The sequence below is a fragment of the Aythya fuligula genome, chromosome 2, assembly GCF_009819795.1.
Source record: "Aythya fuligula isolate bAytFul2 chromosome 2, bAytFul2.pri, whole genome shotgun sequence".
Taxonomy (NCBI): domain Eukaryota; kingdom Metazoa; phylum Chordata; class Aves; order Anseriformes; family Anatidae; genus Aythya; species Aythya fuligula.
Window position 1 is genome coordinate 96,782,619 of NC_045560.1, and position 27,260 is coordinate 96,809,878.

General features: G+C 41.9%; 1 protein-coding gene across 1 annotated transcript; it reads right to left on the reverse strand.

Annotated features, from left to right (window-relative positions):
• Positions 1-1,056: 1,056 nt before the first annotated feature.
• GLIPR2 (GLI pathogenesis related 2) lies at positions 1,057-23,966 on the reverse strand. Its single transcript, XM_032183100.1, has 5 exons — positions 23,802-23,966; positions 13,058-13,166; positions 10,846-10,949; positions 3,352-3,429; positions 1,057-2,311 (listed from the first exon to the last, which is right to left on the reverse strand). The coding sequence occupies exons 1-5, from the start codon at positions 23,812-23,814 to the stop codon at positions 2,151-2,153; spliced, it is 465 nt and encodes a 154-aa protein (XP_032038991.1). The 5' UTR covers positions 23,815-23,966; the 3' UTR covers positions 1,057-2,150.
• Between the last annotated feature and the right edge of the window lie 3,294 nt (positions 23,967-27,260).

Consider the following 27,260-nt stretch of genomic DNA (forward strand, 5'->3'; position numbering starts at 1 on the left):
TGTATGAAGTGTGTATTGGGTCTATTTGAGTGGCTTGTGTTCCTTACATGTCAGATTATCACTGACACCATGGTCTTTCTAAAAAGCTCTGAAAGCACACTTGCTGCTGTCATTCTAAATATAGATAATGACTAAGTTGGTTTTGTTTTGTTCTCTCTTTACCCACATTACCAGTTCTGACATTAAAAATCTACTGTGTGGCAGCAGAGAAAAAAGCTGACCTGATTCACTGAACTAGATACATACATCAACTATTCAAGTAATTATAAAGTCAATAGCAGCAATGTTATTACAAAAAATAGGGCACTTTTATACCATTAATTTATTTAACATTTCTCAAGTGAAGGTTGAAGATGGGGAGGCCCCAAGATCACATTTACTTAAATAGACACTTGTGTATGGAAGCAAAGTGAATGTTCTTTACTGAGAACATGGCAAATGAGAGAGGGAGTGGCAGAAACTGAACAAAATACAAAGTGGGATTTCAACAGAGAAAGATGTACGACTCTTCACCTTTGGATTCAAGTCAGTGCAAAATTTCTATAAAGAGGTGAAATGACTCATTTTTGATCTGCTTTATGATTTATCATTTCTTAGAAGGTCTCTCTTCTTTCTTTCCTGCACTAGACTACTTGCTGGTTTATTTGCATATCCTTACATAACTAAAAGTCATATGTTAATGTCCTGGAAATAAAATCCAAAGATCATCCAACAAAGATTCAGGTAACTGCAAAGACTTTAGTAATTCATATTCAAAAATATTTAATTTTCAGATGTTCATTGTATGTGTTAAATTCTTGGTTACAGCAAAAAGTTTATAATAATACAGCATCACAGTGACATATAATCAAGCCGTAACAGTGCAGTTTATTACAACTGTGTAAACAAAAAGTATTTCTGCAATGGCACTCTTCATGAACCAAATTCTGGCATACAGAATCTCAGCAGAAGTCAGAAAGAAACATTTACATAAAACCCCAAATTAGAGTATATGAATCTGGCCAAAGTGTCCAGTCCACATTTTTTAAGGAGAAAAAAAAAAAAGCATCCATAGAATTTTTGTTCATTTTCTTTTAAAGAAATTAATTTATTTTTTTTTTTTTCCCAAGACATCTATCCAGCCTGTGACACATTTCTGCTGTTATTGAATGATAACAACTAAGAGCAAATGTTTCTTAATTATGATCTGGGAATGTTATTGTCTGCATTGTATGATACCTGCAGAAGGTATTCCCTAGGAAATAAAAATAAGTTACTGAGAAATAAAATCCAAGATGCTCTCCAAAAGAAACTTATTTTATACATTTAAGAAAAAAGGCACTACCTTGCTTTTCTGTAAGGGAAGTAAACAATTTGATTATAAGATAATGTACATACTGTAAACTGTAGGATGGGGTTAAACTTGAAATACACTTCATCTGAAATAAATTTTAAGTATTAGCACCTAAAAACATAAAGCTAGGATTTAAACATTTCTAGTAGCTTTCTGGTCACGCATTAGTTATAGCTTGCTTGATGGATACAATTTTGCCAGCAATATGTTAGTGTTCTCTGAGATCCTTTTAATGAAAACATACAGGTCTGAATTGCCCTACATTTTATACAAGTACTTTTCATATGGGAGGCTTTGCACATGTTCTATCTCATCTGTAGAGAGCCGACCCCACAGTTGCAGGAGGTACAGAGAGAAAGCAAAGAATTTATAGTTATTAACGAATACTGGAAAACTTGAAATACATGATATAATTACAAGCTGGTATCTTCAGTTTACACAAAGCTACAAACTTGCTTGTTAAGAAAAAGACATCCAACATGTGCTTACTCACATGCTGACACAGAGTTCATGCAAAATATTAAAAAAAATAAAAAAGAAAAAAAAATAAAAACTTATAAACTGTTACCCTTCAGAAATACTGCATACACTTCATCCTCAGATAAACTGCAGCCCCCTCAGAAACAACAGGGACCTAATGTGTAGATTGACTCAAGCAACATGTAATTGCTTCCTCTGTAACGAGAAGCGAACAGCAGTATCCAACAGGAAATGTCATTGAATTGTACTTCATTTCAAACACTGTCAAGTCCAAACTTAGGTTCATTTGTTGCTAAACAGTAACACTACCTTTTTTTTTAAAAAAAAAAAAAAAAAGTTATTTTCTTGGAGGAAGGACATTTTCTTCATAGTAGCCTGGATTTACTACATTTCCAGCTGGATCGTACCTAGCTACCACAAATGTAGAACCATCACTAGCAGATGCTTTTCCGACTCCCATCTTTTTTGTGTTCTTCCAAACCATTGCTGTGAAGTGGCCTGAAGAAAGAGAGAAATATATGCAGACATTTTAGGTGCTAAATTTAAACTAGCCCTTTAAACATGTGGAGGGGTTGTTGGTTGGGAGAAAGAGACAAACCTGTTTTTTTCTCTAACAGGAAAGAAAAATGAAGGTGTGAAAAAACAAAAAACCTCTACATCTAGCATTTTGTCTTGAAAAAGCCTACTTTCATCTGGTTCGTTCTACTATTCCAGTTCCATATCCTATTCCCAACTAGTAAGAGAATCATGAAAGACGTATTTTGATGAGTATCTGACATAAAACTCCACCAAGACATCATGGTCTCTACTTCCTGCAGTATGAACAGCAGTTCTACCACCTCATCTTCCCTCATCCTGCCTGCATGTGCAACTGTTGAAATTAGTACTGGTTTTTTGTGGCTTCTTGTGCCTAGGTCTAATAGCCACCCCCAAGTTGTGTTATCAGTCATTCCCCCTATGCACGGATGAGTAACATTGGAGAAAACACAGATTTTTTTTAATCTCAGATAAGCTTGGGCATATCTCTTGCTTAATTCAAGGAATGATGTTCCTATGTTCATGCCACACTGTATTGTCAATATGCAGTCAGTGACCTGTGGCTGATCTCCAAATTATAGCTGAAGTAATCTCTGTGATTGCAGTGATGCCGCTCAGTAGAAGACACGTGTCAATGTAAACAACAGCACAGTACATTTAATAAGACATCTACATGATTCCAATTCAGTGGCATTTACAAATTAATTTACCTTAAATATAAGTTGCCTTTTAAGAACTTTGAAGTTGGAAGAAAAATATAATATGTTAAAAAAAAAAAAAAAAAAAGATTTTGCTTACTTCCTTATTTCTCACAAGTCTTTGTTTACCCTTCTGTCAGCTTCTAACATAAAAATTTGGAGAAATTCTAATATTATTTTCTCTCTTTTTTTTTTCTCCTAAGAATAAGGTAGATTTTTGAAAAATATCAAGAGAAGCAGAGCAGTCAATTTCTTAAAATAAAAGTTTTGCTTTTGAAGAGAAAGAGCTCAATCTGAACTTACCTGTCCCCGAAGAAAAACCTGGGTTTTGAAAGCTGTAATTTTTTATTTCACTGTACCATCTGTCAGCCACATCCTTCCCTGAAACACAAAAGAAACATGGAATCACGACAGGTCACATAAACACAAGAAAGTAGCTCACTTACAGCATGACCAGAAAGATCTTCTGTTAATAGCTGATGAGAACCGTGCAACTGAAGGCACAACTTCTGGAAACATGATGAAACAGTCTTTTACTGAAGAAAAGTTTCTGAGAAGTAGGTAACATGGTGGCACATGTTACTTACCAAGTATTTATTGTTTTGCACCAGCTGTTGCTATACGGTTACTAATTATTCCAAAGTTTTTGTGAACTATCTCCTGCCACCAGTTACTTGAGTTTTTCTCAGCTTCTTGATACAAACACAGTCCAGCAGTTTCTTCACTGAAGTGCTAGGAAATATGTGGCCAGCACAGTCTGGCTCAAAGCTCAAGCAAGCTGCAGGAAGAGCTCATCCCACTCCAGGGAGATCTCTGTAGTGCGTTCTCCTCAGGTAGGATGGAGCTGATGAATCACAGAATGGTTTGGGCTGAAAGGGACCCTAAAGCCCACCCAGTTCCAACCCCCTGTCATGGGCAGGGACACCTTTCACCAGACCAGGTTGCTCAAAGCCCCATCCAGCCTGGCCTTGAGCACCTCCAGGGATGGGGCATCTACAGCTGCCCTGGGCAACGTGTTCCACAGCCTCAGCATCCTCATATTAAAGAATTTCTTCCTTGTAGATGATATAAATCCGCACTTTTTTTACTTTAAAGCCATAACTCCTTGTCCTATCCCTACACTCTGTGATAAAGAGTCCATCCCCAGTTTTTCTGTAGACCCCCTTTAGGTACTGGCAGGCCGCTGTAAGGTCTTCCTGAAGCCTTCTCTTCTCCAGGCTGAACAACCCCAACTCCCTCAGCCTGTCTTCACAGGAGAGGTGCTCCAGCCCTCTGATCATCCTCATGGAAGGAAGAAGGAAGTGAAAAGAATGAAGAGTGCTTTACTACCTCCAGCAGCTCAGTCAACAGGGCCACATGCCCGTTGTTGCCTGCAGTTAAAACTTTGCAGGGTTGAAGTTAGAAAAACCTACGGACAACAGAGACCAGCGTGGTGTAGCATTTGGATCAGGAGGGTTAAGAAATCCATTTAGCCCTTAACAAAACTGTCTAGCAGTTTAACACATTGAGTGTTTTTTTGTTTTGTTTTGTTTTCCTGCCCATGACTGTCTGTAACTTTAAGCCTGGAAGGTAGTGAAAGAGCACTCATCTCCCCCATCTTGGATGGGCACTCCTATCACTAGGTTTCTGCATACCTTTTCAGCAGATACTCCCTCTTGGGACACATTTGAAAAGACTTCAGTGAGCCTTGCCAGGTTTTCTGAGCAAAAGAGGGAAGCCTCTGACCTGTGGAGCCAGGTGTTTGAAGAGCTCCAAGCAAACCAAAGAAAAATGACCCTCCTGACATCCCTTAGTTTTGTGCTTTCATCAGCATTTAACACCTCAAATTTCTAAACGCATTTATTCTTAATGGGGTTTACTCAGCACTTGAGCCATGGGGGATTTCTACTTTGAGGTGCTCTAACCCAGGGTCCTACAGTCAGGCACATTAAATATACATGTCTAGGAGCTGGCACTGCATGGAAATCCTTACATGCAGCACTGGCACATCTCCTCAGAGGCATTCACTGACCACAGTTATTTAGGGATCACAACTATGGTTAGTGGCATAGCACTAAATGCCTATAGGTCTCTAACTGTGACGTTTGCTGAAGAAACAATCCTCCCTTGTTTTGTGCTGAAACATTATGGAATCCCATAGACAAGAGCAGATTCTGATAATCCACAAAGAATCTGGTCAAACTGACAGCACAGAGGGCAGAAGCTCAGAGCAGAGTTGCAGATGCTGTGCACTCAAAGGTCAGACATGACTTCTTTTCCATTACTGCTTCTTAGGAAATTCTTGTGTCAAACATGGAGGGGGTAAGAAGGGACAGGTTTTTCCTTGAGCTACATCAATAATGAAATTTCTGCTTAGCATTCCAGGAAGTATGACATAAAGCCAGTCCATCTCATAACTGCCAAAGATGTTAAGACTACTGCCATGAAAAATGCTGGTCCCTGGTGGACTCCTGGCTGCAGAACCACAATGACTCATGTTCTGCTATTTTGCAGCGAAAAGTCTTACGTTTGCACTGTTCTAGGAGTCAGGCATTGAGATGTTAACCTCTTTAGACTTCAGATGCTTATGAGTGCAATCTGCTAAACTGATGGCATCGTTAACCTGGCAATCTGGCTGTCAGGGCTGTCACAGAAAAGAAAATATTGGATGAACTGCCATCTCTGAAAGGTTTGTGGAAATATTAAGAACTTACCCATACACCACGCAGCTCATTAGGAATGGTGCTCTCTTACTAAGTCTATTTACATTTTCTGCATAAAAATTTAGCAAAACCTCTCTTGATTCCCAAAGGAAATATTTTGGAAATAATAACAGGTTCCTACTTTCCCTGTTCTCCTTGCAACAAACAACAAATCCTGTAGACCTGTTTTATGGCTGAAGTCTCTAATGCAAATAAAATACCTGTTCATCTGTTACTCACACTAAAGCTAAAATGAAGGCTTAAAAACTTGCAAAGACCAATTAATGTGCAATTCAAGGGAAAAATAAAAAACACACAGGGTAAAAAACAATCATCCTGTCTCACACCAGACCTCGCACCTATGAAGAATTCAGATGTGTTTGTGGCAAGCTGGGTGAAGCAGATGCACAGAGTGTGACAGCAGACATATCAGCCTATAAAGCATATGTACTTTGTATGTACAAGTGCTTAAATAACTACACTATATAAATGAATTTTTACAGATGTAGTACTGCATTTCCACTGCTATCAACACTTCACTCCATCCATTAGTACACAGCAAAAATAGGAGATCACGAGAAAGTCAACCTCATTCTCTCTACTGCAGCTCTAAGAAGCTTATCTAGGCTCTATGCAACAAGAACTAATACTCAGCATAATGGAAAGGTTGCAAGACACATGGAAGTTCTGATGTAGTACCTCTTCATTTATTTTATTTTTTGTCTGTTTGCTTGTTTGTTTTAATGTAAAGAATATCATAATGTGAAAATCTGGTAATGCCTTAATTCAAGGAAGATGGCAGTGACATCAGGCAAGAATGCCCCAGTCCTGCACATGCAAGACAACGAGCACAGTTATGCAAGACAAGTTATGATGTGTTAAGTCCCAGCCTTAGCAGTTAAGTTAACTTATTGCAGGCAGACAGTGAAAGTCTAGAAGCTAATAGCTATGCTCTGCTTAAATGTGAAGGATCGGGTTATCATTGCACAGTATTGCTGTCATCCTTGAATTGAAGAGTCATTGCATCAGCGGCTGTGAGAAATTAAAGACTGACTTGTTCCCAGCAAGAGGGAGGGTCACCAAAGGACTAGGAAATGTGTGAAAGACTCTGCCCTGAAATCAAGCTGAAGACGTGGCTCAGAAGTGAAGGGGATGAACTGTATCTGTCAGATGTTGCAGGAGATGGGGGGTTCCTATGTGAAAGTTCCTACCATATGAGAAGACAGGCAGGTACCTAGTGATTAAATGTACTTTTATTCTGACTTTCTGTTCTCCGGGAAGCAGTAAGCAATAAACCACCATTGAAAATAACAGCTGATACACAGGTCACTATGGGAAAACTGTCATGAGCCCAGTGGGGAAAATGAACAGGAAGAGAACACAGGGGAGCAGAGCGCTCAGCCTAGCCCCTTGGATAACAACTTGCATCCTCAGACATGCTGTTTTGGGAGATTTGACCCCAGTATTTCCATTTCCATCACAAGATACATGATGCAGTTATATTCAGTGCCCATTGATTGACCTTGCATTTGAATGTTTCACTGAAAACAACTCCCTCTCCCTCACCCCCCAAAACATGGGCTGATGAGTGTTTGAAATGTATTTCAAGAAGGAAAAAAAACACAGAAAAGAAATCATACTCCCACCCATCATTGCAGATTATAGCAGAAGTGACAGAAGTTTAATTCTATCAAAATCATCCAGATCTGTCCTACAGTCAGTGCTGCAGCTTCTCTTCCGTAGCTCCACTTGCAGAACCAGTGAGTGTATCGCTCTTTCTTTAAATACCCTTCCTGTTTGCATCGCTGTTAACCACATTTACAGTTTCAACACTTTTTCAATGGAAACGTGCTTCAGCTCCACCCTTCTCCTAATGATAGCTGACTGATGACCTGCTCAGATAGACTTACCAGCTGCTCATTTCAGAACAGGCTGTCTTGCTGTGATGAGTTTTGTCGGTAGCACTACTCTCTGGGCACAGCTACATCATACAAACTTTGGTGCAAAGATCCTTAATAGCCAAGTATAGTTCTGATCAATACTAGGTACAGAATAAGCATAGCTGTGTGTATCTAGCATTTACTCAAGCTAAGGGCAAGCAGCATGGCCATTCTGTTTGCTCTCCAAGTGAATCTGACTGCACCTATCTGCGTGGGTCTGTGTGGCCACCTGCACACATATGTGCAAGCTGTGTATGTGTCTGTGTGCACACCTGGGAACACACTCATCTTTGCTGCTGGTTGGACTCAGGGCACAAGGCTGTGGCAGTCCAGCAACTGTATTCAGCTTCATTAATATTTAATTGCTCTGAGGCCAGCCTTACTGTCTCTTGTTATACCAAATAAACCTTAAATCTCCAAGACAACTCACAGAGTAAATTGTTAAAAACATCCTAATAAAATTACAGAATATAGGCCATATTCAAGATCTCTTTAAAAACCAGGTACCCCAAACCTCATATCTTTCTTTTATCATTTTTCTAGGTTTCGTTACCACAATCTCCCTTCCACCAGTCTGAGTGGAAAGCAGGAGAGGCAGGTTTAAGTTTCTCTCAGAAATAAAATATATATCTAGATGGGAATCTAGATACTAGATAAACAGTTTTAGGGAGTAATTCTCTACTCCCAGCATTCCTTGTGAAGGTCTGTATTAGCAGTACTGCATAAGCATGGTGTTGGAGAGTAATAGAGAGCCACAGATGCCTCAAGGTGTGCTCAGAAACATTTCTGACTCAAAGCATGTGCCTTCAGGGCTGGTGCAGAAGGTACCTGCACACTAGACCAGATCTGTCCCCAAACCTGGGTTCCTCCCATCACTGCATGATATCACCCAAACCTGTTCATTTGTCTCACGAACTCCCCCATCAGCCGTAGTGTTTTCAGGGGCAGCACACCACACTCTTCACGACACCGTTCATCCCAGCCAGGATTTAATCATTCAGCGCCTGCCTTCAGCCTGCCGGTACGTGAGCAATGGCGCGAGGCATCCTAAGAAGCCTGACACACCACAGCTGCCAAGGCAGGCCGTGGTCTCCCACATCAGTGGCAGATGACAGCTCACTTACTCAAACGCAGACAAAGAGAAGCCTGCCACGGAGCAGTTCCTGCAGGACTTGGAGGGAGGAAACAGCTGTCAACTATTTCTTGGATTACAGGGATAAACATATTTCCAGCTACAGCTTTAGGCTATGTAACTCCAAAATCCTGAATGCAATGTCAGAGATTCTTGTGCCAGGAGAGGGTCAGGCTAGAGTGCCCTTATAATGTAAAGCTTAAATCTTCTCCGAAACAGGATATACATCTCCTGGCATTATTACGGAACTCCTTAAGAGTCAAAATAAACAATAAGATCACTTTCTTACAGACAATACACAGTATGCTGGAGGTTTATTGAGTTTTGCTTTATCTGGGAAGGAAACTGGAAGACACAGACTCCCTTTGTTAAGCCCTTGAATAGATGCCTAATACAAATTTCAGCCTCATTGAGCAGGCTACAAATTAACTATCCAAAGGGAACTATATGAGAAAAAGAGGAAGAATGAACCAGCTCCACAGAGATGAAGACTAAGCCCAGCTAGGGGAACAACTTTCTTTGAAGAACTAGTTTTCTCATTCTGACACTCTGAATGATCCTGCTACATAGGAAATGTAGAACAGAACAAAAGAGGATGTAGCTTCATTTTCTTAGCAAGGCACTCAACCCCATGGATAACAAATAGCACTAAAATTGCTCAAAATTGGCAAGTTATGCATGGAAACAGCGCATAGAAGAAAACAAATGTGATCCAGAAAAGGACTGGCATTATAAATTTGTGGAAGGATTCGTGTGTTTTGTTTCCAGCTCTCTGAAAGAGAATCCTGTTTCTTTAACCTTGGGGGAAGGAGCACAGGCCATTAACGCAAACAAGAAGGAAGAAGTAAGCTCAGCCAGTGAGTCATCGGCACTGCAAGTTTTGCCATACATCTGTGTTTTCCCATGCTATTCTGAAGTCTTGCCTCAGACTCTTGCAATGGACAGAATGCCAAATGTTAGTAGGTCCAATTGTATTTTTCCACCCTGCTTTTCTTTTTTAATATAAAAATGTATACACCAGGGACTAGAGCTGGCACTTGAAAAGGAACCTAGCAGTTCCTTTTTTTGGAACTTTTAGGCCCAGGGACCTGGGTCTGAAACTCAGTTCCTAAAATTGCCAGGCCCTTAAAATGGGACCTACAGTCTGCAGAAATGAGCTTCAATCTCCTCTAGACTGTGCTGGGAATTCCAGGGGCGGATGGGAATAAAGAAGGCAAGTGGTGACTTTTAATACACACCACCTGCTGTCTCAGCAGGCAGAGGCGTTAACCCTGCACACTGGAGGAGGAAAGAGGGAAGAGCCTGCTGAACGTAGCTCTAAGGGTTCACCACAGGCTGCCAGCATGGCCAAAACTCAGCTCCTAGGGCACCCAAACTGAAAGCTGTCAATTGTGTGTTATGTTTATGAGAAAATGCATGCAGTGCTTTGTCTTCAGAAACAAAGGCAGGGAAAAAGGTTTAGAGCCTGTTTACTGACAGAGCAGAAGAGACCAGATGCTGCTGCCCGATACACTTGCCTCTCCCTCTTTGGCTTCCCCTCGCCTTTTTGCCCCCACGAACAGGAACTGATGTGCTGTACGCAACTGCCACATTTCCATCTTCCTCACCACAGCTGGCTTGTGGTCAGCCCTTCCTTAAGCGAGGGCAAACTAAGGATAAAGGTGAAGAACGGGGCACTGGCAGCTTCCCTCCCTCCTGTCAGGGACAGAGAAATAGCACGCCAAGTAACATCATGTCAGGGACAAACAGAGCAGCCTAGCCACCAAGCCCTACCTCTGAAGGGACATAGGGCACTACCAGAGTTCATTACCCCTTCAGAGCCAGTGTGTGTTTCTTGCTCTCAGCACACACAGGTGACTGCACACCAGCATCCTGTCCCCATACAGCATGGGCTGGGCTGTGGTGGCTGCTTTTTCAGAGCAGAGGAAGTGGGGGTGCCCTTGCAACCAGCCAAGGCATCCACCTCGTTCATACCCTGAGCACAAAGTACAGGAAACAGGCCATTTATCTAGTGTCTGTGAGACAGACAGAGAAGAAACTTTACCTGGTTGATCATAGGATGCCCATGCCAGGTTTTCTCCGCATTTTCCATTAGCAGACTCGGAGCTGTGTTTGAGGACCCTCGTGGTGGCCAGCTCTTCCGCATACCTAGCAAAGGAATCCACACATCATGTCACAGACCGCAGCCAAGTTGTTTCGAGAGAAAGGCTGATTAATTCACTCTAGATCAGGCAGTTGGAAGCACGAGATCTGTGTCTGAAATCATCACCCTATGCTTCATTACAGTCAGAGATAAACAGGCACCTGCTGAGGGTGACTCAGTCATCCTAAAACGGGGATCCAATAGTCAATTTATTTAGCCTGCCTCAATTCTTGGGACTGAAAATAGTAGAAAATAGGCCATTTTCAACACAAGCAGAGACACAGAGCAAATTAACCAGAGATAGACCAGATACTTACCAACAAAGATACAAGATATATCCAAAAGAAAAAGGTGAGGCTCCTCCTTGTATTTAAGATTATGCACAATCTGTCCTGACAAATATGAGATTTGATATTCCATGTCTGCTATTCAGAACAAAACATTATGGTTACACCGGTTTCTGAACATGCTTTTGATACTTATAAGTAAGTTACAGGCAGCCAACAAACAAAGGTTTCCCACTGTTGCTCGCCACAGTGAGGAAAGTCAGCTGAGACTGGAGAGGATTGTGAGGAATTCCAGAAGGACCTAAAAATACCCAGGAAGGGCAACAGCACACTTAAGAGATAAATGCGGAGCAATGCCTGTTTGGCAGAAATAATCTGAACTATTCATACAAATTGATTCGTTCAAACCATCGGTAAAAGTTTGAGGAGACAAGACGTGTGGCTGACAAGTCAGTGAAACCTCTTCCTCATTGGGAGGCACCACGTAAAACGGGAACAAAACAAACCTCTGAAGAACAGGAAGAAAAACTCAGATTACATAGGTATGCAGATGCGTCACTGGCATTCCAGAAATACTGCATCTGGTTATCGTGGTGCCTCAAAAACTGGAAAAAAAAAGGACCGAATTAGATTTTGATTGCTGCCAGAGGGCACATCAACAAGCCATGTACATGGTGCGCTGTACAGCACATCACCTGGTAGGGATTTCTGGTCTGGGCATGAGGGGACTGTAGCATCTGCACAACAGAGTGTGGCACCATGCTGAGACAATAAATTGGGTTCTGGAAACACTACAGCTTCTCTGGTTCCTGGCCAGACAGCATGGAGAACTCTGCAGAGTTAGGGTAGAAAGCCTAATGGGAGATGAGAGATGATAATGGGAGATGACATTTGCAGGGATCAAGCTGACCAGTCTTTAGCTATTATGTGAAGACATTTATATTCTGAATAGTTTAGTCATCATTTCACCCTTCAACTATTTCCTTTGTACTGTGAAGATCTATTCCTCAGCCTGAAAAATAAATTGAAGATGATCAGGTGACCTCCAGGTCCCTTCCAACCTCAGCCATTCTGTGATCCCATGAAAATTGCTTTGAAAATTGTTGCTGTAAGGGGAAAGGAAATAATCTGGTTTTCACATCTACAACAAAGAGGAAAAGCAGTAGTGGACTAGAATTTCTGCAAGGAAGGCTTAAATCAGGCAGTAGGAAGTTGGATCCAATGTATGTTAACTGTACATTAGGGAGTTTGCACAGTCTTCAGCACTGGAGAAGAGGTAAGGTGTGTCCCTCCTGAGAGACTAGGGAACAATGTTACACTGACTTTGCTTTCGTGGAAGGAAGACAGACAATTTGATCTGAAATTACTTCCCTTTGATTTCATTGATCTTGGGCCAGTCATCACGTCTTACCATGAAAGACTTTTCTCCACTATTTCAGCAGCAGCTGAGGTTCTTTAGCAGATGACAGTGCATCATCTGACAGAGACAGTGGTGATGAAGCATGTTTTAGGCAACTAGCCCCTGCAAAGGAGACACACAAGTGTAGACAGATGCAGCCCATGTCTTGAAGAGGGTGCAAGGAAGATTCACGCACTTGTGGCCAAAGAAGTGCCTCTGTGACTAGCCGGTGTTACGTGATAGAGAAAGAAAGGAAGAAAAGATTTGGGTAGGAGACAAAAAGAGTATGGTCCTTCACTTCCCACCCAGCAAGCTTATATTGAATATCAGCATATCAAAAGGCAAGTATTTCTGCAGTATGCATAGGCAAGCCTAACCAATAAAAGTGACAGAAATCTCATTAAAGAAAATAAAGGACTGAACTCACTGTTGGGCTCCTCTGTTTAACTTCTTGCAGAGTTTTAATGGGGGGACTCCGTGTTTCTTCCTGTAGTCATTGTGTGCTTTCAAGACCTCTTCAGCAAATTGTTTGGAAGCTGAAATCACATCAAAAAATTGGAAAGGTCTGTCAAATACAGACATCAGTGAAGACAGAAAAACATACCCTGTAGACTAAGATGCTGGAAAAGGCTGGGCTGAAAGACAGGAGCATGCCACCCTCATTACCTCTGAGGTGGATGAAATGAAACATTAATGCCTTCTGTCCAGGAACTCTAAGAGACACTCCCAGTGGGATGGTACAGATGCACTACAGGTTGAAAAACAAACAAAAAAAACCCACCCTGATCCTTATTCCCTTCCTCAACAGCAATGTGATTTAAAGTTAGTTTGACTGACTCTCATTTCAAGCTCTCTATGCACCGCATAGCCACTGCAAAGAAATCAGAGTAAGCAAGGATTAGGTCCTCTGAGGAGATACACTAAATATGTGAATTGTTATCTGTGTATGCAAGAATTTGTATCAGTCAAGACACTCCCAAAAGAAAATGGAGATATTAAAATGTGTAGAAGTATGCAAAAGCTTTGAAACACACAGCATTCTTTGTAGGCACTACATAGCACAAATTCACAGAACACTCCAGGTGCACCTGTGTTTGGCTCAAGACGAATAATAGTCACAAACAGCAGGTGGTAACGAAGGAAATGACTGCTGAGGAGGATTTTTCTTTTTTAATCCCCTGTGCTAGAGTGTATTTGGTAAATATCTGAATTTATTACAAAGCTTTTTTTTTTTAAAAAAAAAAAAAAAAAAAAAAAAAAAACTCATTTTCATACTGTTGGTAAACCTGGGAATTTCAGCAGCAGTAGACAGAGGACAAAGTGCTAACTCACAGTGGCAAACCAGATGCGATTCACTTTGATGGCAATGTTCTCTTTTTTTTTTTTGCCTTCCTGATTTTTTCTCAAGTTTCAGGAAAAAAAAAAATCTAATAATCTTCCCTGGAATTGGTCACCTGGTGGAATTTCCTGCATCAAGAGGAATTTGGAACCTCTGAAGTAAGGTATTAGGATAGTTAGAGAAGAATTTTTTTCACTTTCTCTGTACTGCTGTAGCTTCTGAACAGGCTGAGACATATTTTAGTATTTACTCCAGTTTTACTGTAAGGCAGGTTTCTACATGTATTAATGCAATTTGTGACCTAATTTCTGACATATTAGGTATCAGCTTTAAAATTCTATATTCTATGTATCTGAATAATCATAAGTCCTAATTAGGACTCCCATCACTTTCCTTGTAAGATGTTTTCAAAGCCCATATAAATCTCATGACTAGAAAGCTGTTCCTGTTATTAACCTTAGATTTCTCAAGTTTCCCTCATTGCTCAATTTTAACAGCTACAATCACTCATCCCCTCCTTTATTAGCATGTACACTATTCTCCTGTTTGTAGTGATGCATTCTCCCACAGTGTAGCTGTCAGTGTGCATATACTGCTCTTGCAATGCTTTTCTAAGGTAATTACCCAACCCACACTCACGCTTTTAGCTGTTGCCAGAGTTTTCACTAGTTTTAAAAACAGCTTTAAGATAATATTGTGACCTAAAGTAATCTCAACGTCCAAATGCACATAGAAAGCCATCACTGTTTCACTCAGGACCTTTTAACTTTTGAACAGAATATGGAGTTGAGTTTGTTCATTTCTCTGGACCAAAGTTGTGCTGTGGGCATACTCTTAATATATTCTCCATCAAGATGTTTTCAGGCTAGATTTTTTTTTGGTAAAAAAACCTGTTGGCATAAGACAGCTGAGACTTCGGCAATAGGAATCTTATTGAGGGAGATGAGGTCTGCCCACCACATTCCTCCTCCTAGGTCTGCCTTCACTCTTGTGTCACAAATTGCATACCCTCAAATAAAACCGGCGCCCCCACTTCAGCGTGTAAGCACCCACACACCCTTTGCTAACAAAACTCTTCCATCATCCTTACTGGCACTGCTCACAGCTCACTGATGCTATGGAGCCAGGATCATAAACCTCTCATCTGCTGCATCACGGCCTTTTCCTAATGCATCTACCACAAGTTACTGAGGAAAGCAGGCCTACAGGTGATTTCACTGATGCAGGGGTCCATGCTTCCAGCAGGGACATTTTAGGGTAGCCCACAAATCAAAGAATTTGAAATGCACAGCATTAGAATTTGTATTACATACTCCAGGCTGCCTATTTTCTGCACAAAACAATCTTAGAGCTAGTGGCTGTTATCACCTAGACTTAATTTCTCATCTGCTCAGCATTAAACAGCAGATAAACACTCTGACCTGCAAGTATGAATTTTGGATTCAAGTGATTTGTTTTTGACTACAATAAAAGATTCAAACTCTAGGAAAAAAAAAAAAAAAAAAGAAAGAAAGAAAAGAAAAAGCTTGAAATCAATTGAAATGCAGTCTTTTTCAATTGTCAGTCCATCCACTAACAGACATTGCACAGTCCAGTTCTGTGCTAATATTTTGATCTACAAAGAGCAACAAAACATGGAAAAAACAGTTTCTTCCAGCCATGGCAGACACCACTCTACAGTGCTTAGGGGTCTTTCCCTTCCCTTTCCTTTCTTTTCTTTCCCTTCCCTAAAGGTGGCTGCTATATAAACACTTATCTCCAGTGACTCAAGCTCATGTGCTAACCACCTCCCTCTCCTCTGCTCTCTGAAGCGTGGAGAGGGACGCCCAACTGCCAAATACATTTCAGATTTGTTCTGGGAGACATGCTAAGTTTTTCCATTTTAATCAATGTTCCATACACTGAGAAGCCAGATATTAAAAGTGAGAGTTAACGGGAGTTTTCAGGCTCCCACCCAAATGTGAATAGCTTCCCAAGCAGCTCTGGAGATGTATTTTTTTTCCCTTCACATAGGCTGCTTAAGCTGCTAGAAAAAAAAAAAAATATTTCCTACTGCCAGGAAATGGGTTTTGGACATGAATCATTACAGGGCTTAACAGATAAAACAATTAAAACTATTAGCTACAGTTGTTTGTTTCTCATTATTCAAACATTTACTGCTGTTTTAGATTCTGCTTGAGCATTGCCTAAGATACGACAGCACATGACAACGAATTTACAGGCTAAGATGTAGTATAGACCACCTTGTAGTATAGTCCAAGAAGGCTGCAAGGTGTGCTTTCAGGTTCATTGATGAACTTTGTTTGAAAAAGTATGCAGAGTCATCTGGGTTGACTTTTCCCATCAGATTTATTTCCCCGAGTATTATATTTCACCATTCTTTTCCTTCCTCCAAGCAGTGCCAACCTCCTCAACCTCTCTCAGGTGAAGTGCTCTTCATGCCTGAATCCTTCCTGCCTCTTCTCTTAACCTTGTCTTCTCCTGCTCTGCTCTCCCCGTCATTTGACCACCAGAACAGAAGCGAGTCATCTGAACACGTCCTCCGTGGTCCTGGCTGCTCTATATCACCTCTGCAGCCATCAGCTGCACCTACTCCACTGGGCTTGCAAGATGAGGTGGGGAAAAGTTAACAGCAAAATACTTCACAAAGTACAAACACAAGACTACTCCACCCAATACCTACACAACAGATATGCTGTGGGTAGCCCTTATGTCACAACTCAGGACCCACAGCATTATACCAAGCATACACTCGAGTAGTAAAAAAGACACAGGTTTTTAATGGCTAAGTATCCACCACTATGATTCAAGAAAGAGCACAGTTTTCATTTCTAGGAGTATCCATTGTCTTCTCAATGCTCTCTGCCCTATTGTTTATGGGTTAATCTTCACTGGCAATCTTGTACTTTATGTAAATACTAAGTTTTTCTTTTTGCCTTCAGATAATTAACACATAACAGAGTCGACAAGAAATGGACCTTCTGTAGAATCCTCCCCAGAAGCGTACCAAAATGTGTGTCTCAATTCATCTTTAAGCCATGAGACAGACCTCAACTTTTCACTCTGTGTGTGCACTGCAGGTAAACGAAGATAGTGACCTCACCTTTCAGTTTTGCCCCGAAATAACTAAACAGAAGGGAAGTCATGTAACAGCTGGAACCACATTTCCGAAGGCAGATGCAAAACACGTTTCAAAGAACCCACTCTTTTGGGAAGAGGTAAATGCAAAGAAACTGATCCCAACAACTTTGGTGATATGACTCATATTACCCAGGATACTGCACATTATTTCGACACTCCTTCCTGCCCAGAGCACAAGGAGGAACATTAACAGGGAGAAACTGCACTACTCTGACAGAAGAAATGGAACGTGGAAAGATGGTACAGCAAATACAGTTTTTAATATGCCCAACAGCTTTGTGAGAAAATTGCTTTGAAGTTTTAGGAACTACAAAGTATTTATATGAAGAATTCCTTTTTTACCTACCCAGATAACTAAGGATAACTCTATTTTGACAGACTTCTCAAAGTATATTAACAGATTGGAAACAAACAAAATTCTTCAGTAAAAGCCAACTAAGCCAATGACCACCTTCTCACCTAAACCTAAGAGACCTGGTATATTTCTTATTAGCCATCTTCGTCCTCATATGAAATGATTCTCTAGAAACTAGCCACAGCTGAGTCTTTCGCACAACAAGCATACTGCTTCTCAATGGAGAAATGATGGCTATGTAATTAACATGAGAAAGGTTAAATGAAGACAGTTGCACCTCTGTCACCATTTTGACTCTGTGCTTTGATTTGAGGACACAAATGCTCCGTGGTGGTTTTATGCTGGTTCACCTCTGCAAAGCCACAAAGACCAAATGTTTCATGTTTCTTACTCCATGTATTTGACTGCACCTTCTTGCTCCCTGTCTGGGATAAGAGTGTTTTCACAGACTGGTATCCCTAAATACATCACTTGGGAGCATGGATCTGACACACTGATTCATGCATCACTTCCAGTCACAAAAACTGACCTCCTTCTTCAAAAAACTCCCCCGTACTGTAAACAAAACTGGCTGATTGCTTGGAAACACATAGAGGAAATGAAATCATATATACATTTTGAAGGGAAGGAAAGATAAAATGATACCATATTCAAAAAAACATTACATCCTGGGTGGTGTTTCTTTGTCTTTTTTTTACACCTTTGAACCAAGAATAGAATAGAGGCAACACCTCCATCCCATACAGTGGGCCTTCATGGGGAATACCATAGTTGTTTGTAGCCAATTTCCCTTCCAACCTGAATTACCCTATTTCAAGTTAGCAGAGAAAATATTGCTTAAGGGCTTGCAAGGAATTGGGGTTTATAATTAGACACAAGTTTGAATGAGAGTAGTTTCCTGGAACTTTCTGGTGTTTAATCAGTCTGCTCAAAATAGCTTTCCCCTCAGTTCAGGGGATCCCACTTCAGGGAGAAGATTCTCCGGACACACTCCCCACTCATTTCATTATCCAGGTTTCCTCTACAGCAAACTGGCAGCTTAATAACCTTGCATTACCTGTGCCATGTGATGCAACACATTGTTCCCCCTCTCCCCCATTCCCAATTTGAGGCATATTGCCTGAGAATATGAAACCACCAGTGTAATAATGTTTCAATGGCATTAGTCATGTCACTCTTTGATTGCAAATCCTATTCTTGCCATAATAGACAGTGTTGATTACTTCCTCACTTAAAGGCCTTTTATAAACTGTTAGGCAATTGACTCCGCTGATTAAAAAGGAACACCTGGTAAATGGGAAACTGCACAGCACAGAGAAGCAGTGGAGCCTTCTGAGATAAAAAAAAAAAAAAAAGAAAAGAAAAACTAATCAGTCTTGAACACCGACAAAACAAAGCTCTCTTCCATTTTTTTTGTGGGGGAGAGTGGCATGGGAGGAGAAATGCTTTGCTTGGGGTCCCTCTCCTCTCCAAATAACGAGACCAGCAAACCTTTCAACAACCAAGTAGTTGCTGTCATGGAGTGGTCATCATGCCTAAGGCTGGAAGTGACTGCTCATCAAATCTAGAGAAGCCAGAGTTGGATTTGCACGAGAGATAATCAGAAAACATTATTTTTACCACTACTCTGCTATGGAGGACCACTAATGTTGTAATCATGACACACATGCACAACCCTGGATAGACAGTTAGTGAGTAAACTGCTAACCCTTTAAAAAGGCTGTGAACTTCTCATTAATAAGGCCTTATATTCTTAAATCTAATTGGACATAATTCTGATGGCCTTAACTAGGCCCATGTTGTCTTCCTCCAAAACACCCACGCCCATTGCCATCTCTTACAGGCTCATAGCTGCTTGCACAGGTGCCGGTTCTGAGTGAGAATTGTTAGCCACAGGCTTGGCCTTGCCTCCTCCTCCTCACAGGGCCACGCAGCCTGACTCAGACACAGTTTCTATCTAGACCTTCAAAGACTGGCCAGAACTTGCTTATATCTGCCTGTAAAAACACAACATTGATATGCTTCAGCTAATCTTTTGGAGAACAGAATGGCCTTTACCAAAACAGCTATCTGAAATACTCTGCTGGCCTGTGGAGATAGGCAACGAACAACTCAGCAGTTACCATCAAGAGATTCATTTTCTCTTACTTTTGGTTCCTGTACAGGGCAGCAACCGAGGCAAATTCACATTCAAACAAGATAGATATTAACTGTTGTAATTTTAAAAAAAAAAAAAAAAAAAAAAAAAAAAGAGGTCTTTGTTGAACGTTTTGTTGAACGTTTTGTTGAATGTTTTCAACGATTTTGAGCAGTAAAAGTTTTCTTCATGCTTAATTATTTTTTAGAATGATCTCTTGAGGGATGCAGAAAGGAGGGTTGATGCTTTTTGATGTGTAACAGCATGGCATGGGAAACCTCAGTAGGCGTCTTTGTTAATACAGACCATCCCATTCTGTCTCATTCCTTGTGAGCCACTTCATGCTTGTTTTGGTGCTTATCTGCCTTGAACACCAGGAGCAAAGGCGACTAATCTAGCAGCAAACAGGAGTAACTACTCTTACAAGAGATGGCTGCTGCTCCTTTGGCCAGTTGTTGGCCTTCTCCTCTGCCTAAACTATGATTATAAAAATTAAGCCCTGAATATTATTTGCTGAAGCCTGATGCCTTCCTGGCAGATCTTCCTCCGCTTCCCATTCACCAAACTTGAACTGAGTAATTAGCATCATCTACACACAAAAACTGGAGAAGCGTGGCTTTTTAAATTGAACCAGCTTGATTTTTGAAGGGCCCTTTTCCTACTACTCCTCCAATTCAGCTCTGATGTAAAAAGAAACTGCCAGTAACTTGCATTAATCACAAGTTCTGCAGATGCCCCAGCGTTACCCAACATGCAGGGCTGGTTACTTGCAGTTTAGGCATTCGTTTCCTGTATCACCACAGGTCCTCCAAAGCCAGCCAACACAAAATGCATTGTCATTTTGTCAGTCTGTGAGTATCACGTTTCTCAGAAAGCAAACAGGTCATTTCTCTAGGATACTTGAGCTTGGTTAAGAGCTGCCACAGCTGTCTCCTCTCGAGACGCTGAGTGCAAGATCAACTGAACATCCTTTTTTTTCCCCCCTGCTCCAAAGATGCATCTTCAAAGCTAAAAACCAGCACATGCTTCTCAGGAAGCCTAAAGGCAAGGAGGAAAAACTGCACTGGGTTTGATTCATATCTCTCTTCTTGTTATTGGAACCCCTTCATGGCCCTTGCTTATTTTTTCACTGACTCAACGCGCAGCACAGTGGGTAACTCCCAGCCACCTCTCTGGAGACCCACCCACATTTGCAGTGGCAGGAGGGGGGGAAGGAAAGAAAATAAGTAAACCAAACACTGTAAAAAAGATACCCAATATTTACTGAGCCCATTCTTCTCTTTGCGTGCCCTGCACCCTGCGGCCAGGAGTCAAAGAGCACTTGATTCCCTCCCCATCACCTCTGCTTGGCGTTTAGAGGGCAAAGGGGGGCGAGATCCCTTTCCCGGAGGGGAAATGGAAGAAATGAGACTTTCCACAGCCTCTCTCTGCCACCTCCCCAGCCATCCCAGTGCGGAGGAGTGGCTCTGGCCGCCAGCTGCCTTCCTGAAGAGGGCTGGCAGCTGCTGCTGTGGATAACCCCTCTGGGGCGATGGCTGCTCCGGGATCCCGGCCTCCACGCACAGCTGCAGGGGGGTCAGAGCTGTGCCGTGACGAGGCTCATAGCAGCATGCCAACAAAAAAAGAGCAGCCAGCTCACTATCGGCTCATTTCCTGCTGAAAACACTCGCCAATATATTTTGGGAGGGGGCTGAGATCTCACGGGAGGGGAGCCTGCGCCACCTGCTAGCCCAGATGCTGCGTAAAAGAGAGAAGACCAGTGGGAGGACAGAGGGGGGTCCCCGTGTTTTGCCTCAGTGTTTGCAAAAGTTGTCTCCATGGGAGGCATTTTTCTGAGTCTGATGGGGGAGTTCCAGCGTGCACTTGGTTTTAGCAGCCTGCAGCTTCCAAGGAAGCTGAGTCAGAGATACTGATGTCTTCCAGGGCTCAGTCATAATAAGCGAAGCAAAAACACTGCTGCATCTGCGAGCTGGCTGTAATACTTACAAAGAGCACCCCTTCAAGAGTAACCTAACGGCTAGTAGCAACACATTATTGGGGAGCTTTTATCAAAGTTCCTGCAAGGAACTGAGGTTATAAGCAGCGGGATTTATCTGCTCAGGGACACTTAGACCTCAGGATAAATTCACCAGAGATACAGAGGTAAAGAAACCGCTCTGAAGACATTTATTCTAAAATAGAGAGCCCCCAGTTTATGTGAATTAGGGGTGCTCTAATTCATGAATTATTCACTAAATTTATGCCTGCAGGTAATCTCTGCTGTAGTCTTTCTGATCCAGGAGAGGAGCGTGCACTCTTTGGGTGTCACCAAGAGGTCAGACCAGTCCCAACCTGTTATGTTTCCACACATCCCGGTACAGAGAAACCTGCCCACATCTCCTAAGCCTGCTGTGTGCCCTCAGTAGTACCACGGCTGGACCATGCGATGTTTTACCCAAAACACAGAGGAAGCTGTACTCTTCCAAATAGCTGCTCTCACCCGTTCAATGGCAAACAACACTGAACAGTCTCAGACAGGAATTTAGAGACTTCAGGGCAGTGAAAAGGGCAGATTTAGTCAATGAACCGATTGTCAGGACAGGAGCTCTGATTGTGGTCCATCCAAAAAATACCTCACACAGTTCAAAGGCAGCTACCCGGACCCAGCTTGCCATTAATTTGGAAAGCATGACACGAGTGAGAAAAAAAAAAGTTTAAGATGTGCTTAGATCTCAAGCTCTATTTGTGTAACTTCTTGGAGAAGGAAACAAAAGCCTCCATGAAAGGAATTGCTGGTGTGCCTTTGCTCCTAATTTTGAAACAAAGAGCTGGTGTGCAGGGCTAATAGCTAAAGATAGCAATTGCCTTACAACTGTATTAGCAATTTGCAGAAGCTAGGCATTAAAATTAAGAGATTTTAAACTGTTTGGGATTGTGAGGGGCACATCAAGTCTCTACTGCCTTTGCCCAACCAACTTTGCTAACATAGCACGGGGATGCTAGGCTTATCTGGCACTTGTGCCTTTCATGCCACTAGCAAGGAACTTTTGAACGTGACACTTTCGAGCGACTACAGTTATTTTAACAGTTTTAAGGTAATTTTACTAATCCTAACCCACTTGAAAACACACAGACTGCAGGCCATGGTGCTAAGCCTGGGCTGGCTGTCGGACTGCCGCCGCATGCCGGGCAGTAAGAGCAAGCCCTGCAACAGCCACGCTTTCAGATGGCTCGGACTTCATATGGCTGCTGACCTTTAAAAAGGAAAAAGAAAGAAACCTCGACACACTTATGCTGGGGCCCATCAGAGTGTTACCCACACACGGATTTTCCTCAAGTTTCCCTGTGATTTTAAGTGAATTTATTGAGATTTTTTTTAAACTGGATTTTACCCAGCATGTCCCACATGTGCTCTTTTATGGAAAAGACAGGTAGATAACATGCCACCGGGCTCTGATTAGTTGCAGAAATAACATCCTGACCACAAGAACAAGACTAAACTATCCATTTTTGTAGCGGTTTAAAAATTAAGCACAGATTTCCAGGCTCTAGGCACGTCTCTGTTCAAGGGGAACTGCTTGCAGCTCTAACGGGACGAGGGCGGACCAAGCCCTGGGGCGTGAGCTCTCTCTTTTTAAGGTCTCCAGCTTGTAAGGCAGCTTCAGGGGGATTTTCTCCAACACAGAACATAGGACCCAGGCCCACAGACAGAGATGAGCGGGCGATAATGCAACCAACAGCTGGCAGAAACAAGAGGCTTCACAAAAATCCGCACAGCTGGGGAAGAACTTTTGAGCCCAGCCAGCCTGTACTTGGTTAAAGTGTAACCAGAGCTTAAATCTAAATCCTCCTGAAAGAAAGGGCAATAAAAAAGCTTCTCTCTCCAAGCCAGCAAGTCTGCAGACTGTCTGCAGCACAGGAAGTGTTGTCAGGCAGCTATACACAAAGCAGTATTAATGCTATCAGGCTTACAATACAACCTCTACATTTTGCAGGTTTTGGGGGGTGCTTTTTCTTTTTTTTTTTCCCCTTGCTTCTCTAGTGTAACGGTCCCGTTTCACTGTGTCATAGAGAATGCTCCTCCCAGCCTGCAAGATGCACAAATGAAAGCAGCCTGCTGAGAGAAAAGCCACTAACGTTTCGGGAAGGCTTTCGGAGCACAAACCCGAGCCATGCTATCGTAAGAACATGCAGCCAACTGCGCGGAAGCATTTGCTCACCTGATTTTCCCATGATCAAGTTGTGCTTTTTTTGTTTGCTTGTTTCACCTGATGTCTCCTCTCTTGATGGAGTTTCTCAGCTCGGCGCTGGCGATGAAGGGCTTGTAATTTCAATGCAACTTCTCCACTCCGCTGCGACTTCTGCTGGAGGAGCTCCGCTGAAATAACCCGTTACCGCCCCTCTCACAGTGCTGGGGAAGCCTGCCCCTGCCTTATAAGGAACAGGGACACTGCTTCTTTTTTTTTTTCTTAAAAAGATTCTGTTTAGGGTCAGGAGCTGCGTAGCCTCCACAGTAACCATGCAGCTCAAAAACACCATATGGTTTCACATACCGATTTAGTTTAGTAATCGGGACTATTTCCTGATAAGAGTATGCTGTGGAAAAAAAAAAATAATCTGCTGACAAATAATTATGCTGGCACAACAGGCATAACCCACGGGGTTAATTCATACAGCTGATTACTCGTTAAAGTTTTACTAAGTTATTGCATGTAAAGTTAAAATAGGCAAGTGACGCAGGAGTTTAACTATATTTTATGAGTATGAAAAGTTTCTCTGCACTGCTAAAACTATCTGTACAAGATCTGGGTAAGATGCAGCATTGGATTCTTCAGGGTAAGCAGGAATCATGATGATGGTTTATTTATTTCTGTGAAAAGAGTTTGATGTTCATACGCCTTATTTCATCTGTGCAAGCACGCTACAGACTGTATCACTGATACCTTCATAGTACATCTAAACACCTCACACTAATCTGACAAGTATTAACTATCATTTCAACTGCTGGGTGTGGAGATGTTACTCTGATTATTTATTATTATTATTTTTTTTTAATTCAGAAGTACTGCATCTCTCCAAGTAATAAGTCAGTTATGTGCTTCCTACTTCCTTCTTTTCTTCATCACAGAAAAACATCTGAGGTCAATACTTCCTTTTTTTTTTTTTTTTTTTTTTTTCTTCTTTACAATACCCTTCAAAAATTTGAGGTTTTACTTAAAAAAAAAAAAAAAAAAAAAAAAAAAAAAAAAAAAAAAAAAAAAAAAAAAAAAAAAAAAGGAACAAAATGATTGTTTTTATTTTATTTTCAAATAAAAAAAAAAAAAGCAGGAGCAGATTAGGAAGACAACATCCCTCCACCAACACAACCCTCTTCACAACCCTCTTGAGATTGCTTCACCGGTGATGCTGCAGCACATGCTGAGCCTGTGTCATTATCTACGAGCTGCCCTGATTGCTAGGAAGAGATACGGGGGTGAGATATGGGGGTGAATGATCACCAGCTGGAGGAGGAAACTGCAGGCTGCAAGGTCAAAGCCGTCTTCACAACTGCCTGACACCTCCCTCAGCTGGTGGCAAGCTTGAGCAGGGTGGAGACAGCAGAGAAGGGGAGCAAGGAAATCTCTTCTGCTCCCCGTGCCTTGAGAGTGGCAGTCACTGGCTGAGGCAGGAGGCACTGCAGAGCCCTCTACACAGAGATGTAAGGGATTTGTTGGATTTGTTTGCAGAAGTCAGCAAACCGTGGGCCAGTCTGTGAACCCTAGCCTCTAAAAATGCTCTGCTAAACCTGAAACGCTGCGTTGTTCTACCCCTAGGATGAACATCAACACTCGGAAAAAATTCTGTGCCATCCCACAGCCTTGACAAATAGTAGAAGGGAACTCAAATTTGCATAGTTAAGAGGCTCTGGTATTTAAAATTTTCATTTATATCCTCATAATTGGCAGTTATATTTTATGCTGTCCATGTTTTAAGTCTTCATAATATTCAGCTGCATTATAAAGCGACGTGCACTCATGACCCAGATGTCATAAAAATCTCCAAAAGTTAGCACAGTCACCTGCATGTGGTTTTCAGCATATGCTGTGCAATCATTGCTTGGGAACGAGGGTTCCTCCAATCTGGCAAGATCCAGTGTTACCTGCAGGCAAAACCGGTGCTTTTTCTGTCCAGGAAACATAGAAATCAAAATCACTGCTCAGACGTGAAATGTTTAAAGAATCAGTACAAAATATGTGCGGTGACTCATCAGAGGCTAGAAAGCAATGTAAGCTGAGATACAAACAACAAAGAGGAAGTGGGGAGCAGGGCTTTTTAGCATTTTAACATGACCCGTTGAAATTTCCAGACTAAAAATTATTGCTGACCTTATCAGATGGCAATTTGGAGGAAGTATGTACACTAATAACTAAGAACGTAATCAAATCTTTGAAAATAATGGCAGCGATTAAATAAAAGCCACTGCTAGGGAGAATTGCCAGCTGTAAATCATTAATATGCCTGTACCAGTTTCAGGTAGTATCAAACACACTGAAATCTGAGTGGAAATAAATGGGATTTCCCATTTGCTTTATGATATATCAGAACAACCCCAACTGTGTTCTTGTTTAATTACTGAATGATTCCTTTATACAAAGAAAATAGTACGATGGCACTGGCATTATCCACTAGTGGGCACTAGGAACTGTTTTCCAGAACCAGAAATGCCCTGACACAATCAGACATGGGTCCAGCACTCTGGCTCCTATAGCAACACCTCCTAGATGTTTCTGGAAAAGATGCGGGAAAAAAAAAAAAAAAAAAAAAAAAAGTATAGTGTGGATTGCAGTTATTTTTAATTCTTCCCTCTTTTTGCTAGAAGGAAAAAGTATGGGGACACACTTCCCAGGGGAGTGCACACACATCTGAGGAGCACAGCTGAGGACTCATCTCCATTGTGGATTTCAGCCTGAGGATTTTGGGGTACATATGATGAAACAGCCAGCCAGGCTGTGCAGGTCCCCAGCTGCTTGGAGGCACGTTCAGACACAGCAAGGGAGGCCTGAGATGAACCTTTTTACCTGTTCATGCTCTGATGGGCCCGGCTGATGCAAATGCCAGTCATCGTTAATGCTGTGAATCACTAATTCAGTGCATGAATTGGTACAAGTTAGGTACAATTAGGTGTTTGCACAGATGGGGACAGACATATGATGATGTTGTCATGTGTAAGCTCTGCCAAGCTGTGTGTGCCTCTCAGCTTTCTATTAACACAACACCCAGCAGTTAGTTTCTCAGCAAGTCAAGCCACGCATACAAAAAGCTCGTGAGCAGTACTAAATATAATAAATCTGTTCTCCCCAGAGACTCTTAACAAGGGATCCTAGGGCCAGCAGTATTCGTATCAATATGAAGACATCATCTGTGAATAACATCATACTTGGTGACAAGAACCATGAGTGAATGCTAGAATAATGCACCAGGCTACCAATGAAATTAGAAAAAATGCATATTGAGGTAAAAGGAAAATGGGGCAAAAATGATGGTAGAGGACATGAAAAAATCCTTCCTGTCCCCAGTTTTTCCAGACTTTGTTTATGGGACCCAAACTGGTGTTGCCCTTTCAACTGAGCTGAACACAGTGATCTGGGCTGTGTGGCAGGTCACAACAAATCAACTTCAGCACAGCTGGAGGCATTATT